This window comes from Charadrius vociferus, unplaced genomic scaffold, assembly GCF_000708025.1.
Source record: "Charadrius vociferus isolate BGI_N301 unplaced genomic scaffold, ASM70802v2 scaffold7, whole genome shotgun sequence".
NCBI classification, from domain to species: Eukaryota; Metazoa; Chordata; class Aves; order Charadriiformes; family Charadriidae; genus Charadrius; species Charadrius vociferus.
Window position 1 is genome coordinate 211542 of NW_009649308.1, and position 4140 is coordinate 215681.

A 4140-nucleotide genomic window follows, 5' to 3' on the forward strand; every position below is an offset into this window, starting at 1 on the left:
GGGGGGCGGGGTTCTGTCCCTTTAAGGGGGGTGGCTGTCACTCAGAGAGCCCTTTTCTTTGCTGGAGAGCGGGACAGGCACCCAGAGGGGGAAATACAGGGCGAGGGACCGCCAGGCAGGCGAGGGCTCCCGCAGACAGCACCACAGCAGCCGAGCGGGCGGTCGGGGGAGTTGACCAAGTCCAGCGCCATGGGTGAGTATGGGGTGAGGGTGGCGGACACCCGGAGAGCTGTCGCTGGTGGCTCTGGGGACACTGTCCCTGGGCAGAGCTCCCTGAAACTCTCCTCTGGCACCGGTCAGGTCCCGGTGTGGCCATGGCGGCCGTGGGAGCTGCCGGGGGAGGATGCCTCGGCACGGCGGGGATGGAGTTTTCTTTCCCGAAGCGGTTTTCTATCCCCGTGTGCTCATGCACTGCCTGTGGGCACAGATGCCATCCCCACAGCCGTCTCATCTGAGCCCTCTCCAAACAGGCTGGAGACATGAGAACTCCTGCCCCTGGGCTGGTGGGAACTGGGAGGTCCAGGCAGGGGGCTGAGACCTGTCACAGCTCGTGCCACTTGTATGCCAGCAGCCTTGGGAAAACAGAGGCACTCCTCGTGCCTCAGTTTCCCCATCAATACACCAGAGCTAATACTTACTGGCATACACCCCAGGGCACCAGGGGTGCTCTGTTCCCAGGGATGCCATGGGGTGACGGCACCATTCCTCCTCCTCCTCCTCCTCCTGTCTGCAGCGTATTGTTTGGTTCCAGCAGCAGCTGAGCCCGGGTACAAGGCCCGGGATTGTGCGGCACAAGGGCCGCCTTTCTCTCCTCCTTTCCCCTCCTCAGGCTTCCCCAGCGCGGCTTCCCAAAGCCCGAGGGGCCGGAGCTGTGGCAGGGAGCCCGCCAGGCCCTGCTGCATCCCGGTACCCGTAGTTCCCTGGGAATGGGGCCATTCACCGTACCCCAGCCTCGGAGAACCTGCCGTGCCACTTCCCAGGTGGCACGGCAGTGAAAATAAAAATAAAAGAGGTGATTTTGGCCCAGTGCCCCGCTGGCCATCCCTGTGGGTCCCAGCAGGGTTTGGGGAGCAGCGCTGGCCAGGAGGAGGGGGACACCCCCCCCCCCGGACCTGCTGCGTTCCAAGGCAAACAAACAGGGGGGGTCCCAGCGCTCCCCCATAGCGCTGCCTTTGTTCCCTGTTTGCTCTCCGCACGGGGCAACCGCCGGGGTGGCAGTGCCAGGACAATCCCCCATTGTCCTCGGTGCCACCACGAGACCTTGCTCACAGTGGGGAGAGGAGACCACTGCTGACCACAACCCCAGGGCTTTCTTGTCCTTTGAGGGAGGCGATGAGCGCTGTGGGATCCGTGGAGGGAGCGTGGGTTTGGGAACGCTTCCCACGGGTGCCTTTTTGGCATGCGAGGCACAAATGCTATGTGCAGGGGGGACGTGCCCAGGCAGCCGCCGTGCCCGGGACAGTGGGGTGCCGGAGCCCACGTCTTGGGGAAGGGGAGCCGCTTCCCTGGGCAGAGGTGTTGCACAGCCAGGGCAGCAGGTCACCGCAGCTTAGCTGGCCCCAAACTGATGCTCCCGAGGTGGATGCCAGTGGGTGCAAACCGGGCAGGAGAGTGGCCGGCTGAGCACCCCCAAACTCAGCTCATGGGGAACCTGAGCCAACGATCCTGTGTGAGGAGCGGGTGCCCATGGCCCCCCTGCTGAAAAAATCTACCATTTAGGCAATCCAAGCAGCACGCTGGCACGTGCTCTCGCTTTCCCTGCCCACACGCAGGTACACGTGCCCTCTTGCCAAATATCTGTCCTGTAGGACTAAATCTTTACACAAGCACTGATGTTCGGGGAACTAACTCTGTTCCTCTCCATAGGTACACCTGCCTGTGGGGTGCCAGGAGAGGGGACGAGTGCCCCCCAGCACGCCACCCCGAAGCCCGGGGCTGCTCCCATGCTGCTCCAAGGCCGAGCCACGTTGCTGGGTCTCCCCTGGGGTTTATCTCTGTGGAGGTGCTGGGTTCCCCTCCATCTTCAGTGGCAAAAGAAAAATGGAGGCAGCTGGCGTTGCCGTTGCCTGCAGCTGGGCTGTGCCGGCAGCGGGGAGCCCATTAGCAGCTTGTTTGATGGGTCCCGCTGGCATTACGCAACATCGCCTTCTATTTCCATCTTGTTTTGCGTGGGTCGGCACGGCTGGCTCACCTTGGCTCCCCATCCACCTCACACCCAGGGGCTGCCTTGTGGCCCCGGTGCTCTGCGCTGCCGTCGCCCCCTGTCCCTGGGCACGCTTGGGTGCGAGCCTGCCTGCCTGCTTAGAGAGATCTCAGGGAAGCTTCTGGGTTTGGCACCACAACTAATCATTTCTGGGTTTTCCTTCAACCTCCCTTGCAGGAGGCACCCTCCTCGCCCCGTGCTTGCCCGCTTCTTGAGCCGCAGGCTCCGAGCGCTCCCCGTCCCGGCGGTCCCGTCCCATCTCACCTCTCTTCTCCCTAGGTTTGCTCGAGTGCTGTGCCAGATGTCTCATTGGGGCACCCTTTGCTTCCCTGGTTGCCACTGGCTTGTGCTTCTTCGGGGTAGCGCTGTTTTGTGGCTGTGGGCACGAAGCCCTCACAGGCACCGAGCAGCTCATTGAGACCTACTTCTCCAAAAACTACCAGGACTACGAGTATCTCATCGACGTGTAAGTACGCTGCTATGGCACATCGCCCTTGTGCTGGGGCCCTTCGTGTCTCCGTCTTACTCTGTGCCGGGAGGAGGTGTCCGGCTGGGCTGGCCGGGGCGATGCTGTCACCCCATGCACCACGGACACCACAGGCTGTGTTTGCCGTGTGCCAGTGCCACGGCTGCGTAGCAGGGTCCAGCGGCCACTCGTTTCCATTTCACGCCTGTTTTATCTGACCCTCGCTAGGTGCCCTGGCTAGCGTGGGACCTCTGCACCGGGTAGGTATGGAGGGCGCGGAGGAAAAGTTTCGGCCCCCGTGGGGGCGCGTGGGGAGGGTAAGTCGCTGCGGCCAGGCTGCCCGGAGCCGTGCCGCATGCAGGGCTGAGCTCCCCGGCACCTCCCCAGCACCTGAGCATCCCTGCCCGCTCCTCTCCCCGGCAGCATCCACGCTTTTCAGTATGTCATCTATGGCACGGCCTCCTTCTTCTTCCTCTACGGAGCCCTGCTGCTGGCCGAAGGCTTCTACACCACCGGCGCCGTCCGGCAAATCTTCGGGGACTACAAGACCACCATCTGCGGCAAGGGCCTCAGCGCAACGGTAACTGGGGGCCCGAAAGGGAGGGGAGCGCGAGGCCCCCAGCGAGCTCACTCGTTGCAGCGGGTGTGTCAGTGTTTGGGAAAGTGGCTAGGACATCCTGACAAGGTGATCTTAACCGGGGTTTGGCACCCCTTCGCGCGCCCGCAGCGGGTTCGCCACGCTCGGCGTGGCCAAAGGGCAGGAGACTGCGGCCGTCGGGGTTTCGGGGTATCCCAAAGGGAAACGCAGCCCGGCCGCCCTCCCCTAGGTCTGCTGTGGTCCCTGGGCCACATTTAATGATGCCACTTCATAGAATCATAAAATCGTAGAATCGTAGAATCATAGAATCATAGGACAGTTTGGGGTGGAAGGGACCTTAAAGATCACCCAGTTCCAACCCCCCCTGCCATGGGCAGGGACACCTCCCACCAGACCAGGTTGCTCCAAGCCCCATCCAACCTGGCCTTGAACACCTCCAGGGATGGGGCAGCCACAGCTTCTCTGGGCAATGTTTAAGCATCAGCGGGGAAAGGCATGAGCATCCCTGTGGTGCCGGCAGCCCAAGGCTCTCTAGCACCCGCTGCCTCCGGGGTTGTCCTCTCTGCTGTGTTTGGGGACCATGACAAAGTGCTGGCAAGGGGAGCCCTTGTCCTGGGGGAGTGGAAGGGGACGGCTGCGGTTCCCTCGGGGTCCGGTCGGTGTGGCACCGTGGAGGGAGGGCAGGAGAGCCGCGTTTGCACGCCAAGGCAGGTTTTGCAGCTGCCCTCCTGCAGAGGCCAAACCCTGCTTGGCCGCGGCCGCATTTTTCCCCCCCCTTGCACGGGTCGTGACAGCCATCCTGCTGCCACTGCCGGTCACCCCCACGCACGCGTAGCTGGCTGCAAACCTGGGGCCGGGGCTGGCACCGCGGGA

At 63.2% G+C, this 4140-nt stretch overlaps 1 protein-coding gene across 2 annotated transcripts in view; it reads left to right on the plus strand.

The window, feature by feature from the left end:
- Positions 1-57: 57 nt before the first annotated feature.
- PLP1 (proteolipid protein 1) overlaps positions 58-4140 on the plus strand; it is a 7542-nt gene continuing 3459 nt past the window's right edge. The window contains exons 1-3 of one of the 2 annotated variants that reach the window (XM_009889241.1): positions 58-193; positions 2483-2669; positions 3093-3354. In XM_009889241.1, coding sequence (XP_009887543.1) covers positions 190-193; positions 2483-2669; positions 3093-3354 — 453 coding nt within the window. In that variant the 5' untranslated portion in view covers positions 58-189. The remainder of the gene's footprint in view (positions 194-2482; positions 2670-3092; positions 3355-4140) is intronic. The other variant, XM_009889242.1, reaches the window with a different exon arrangement.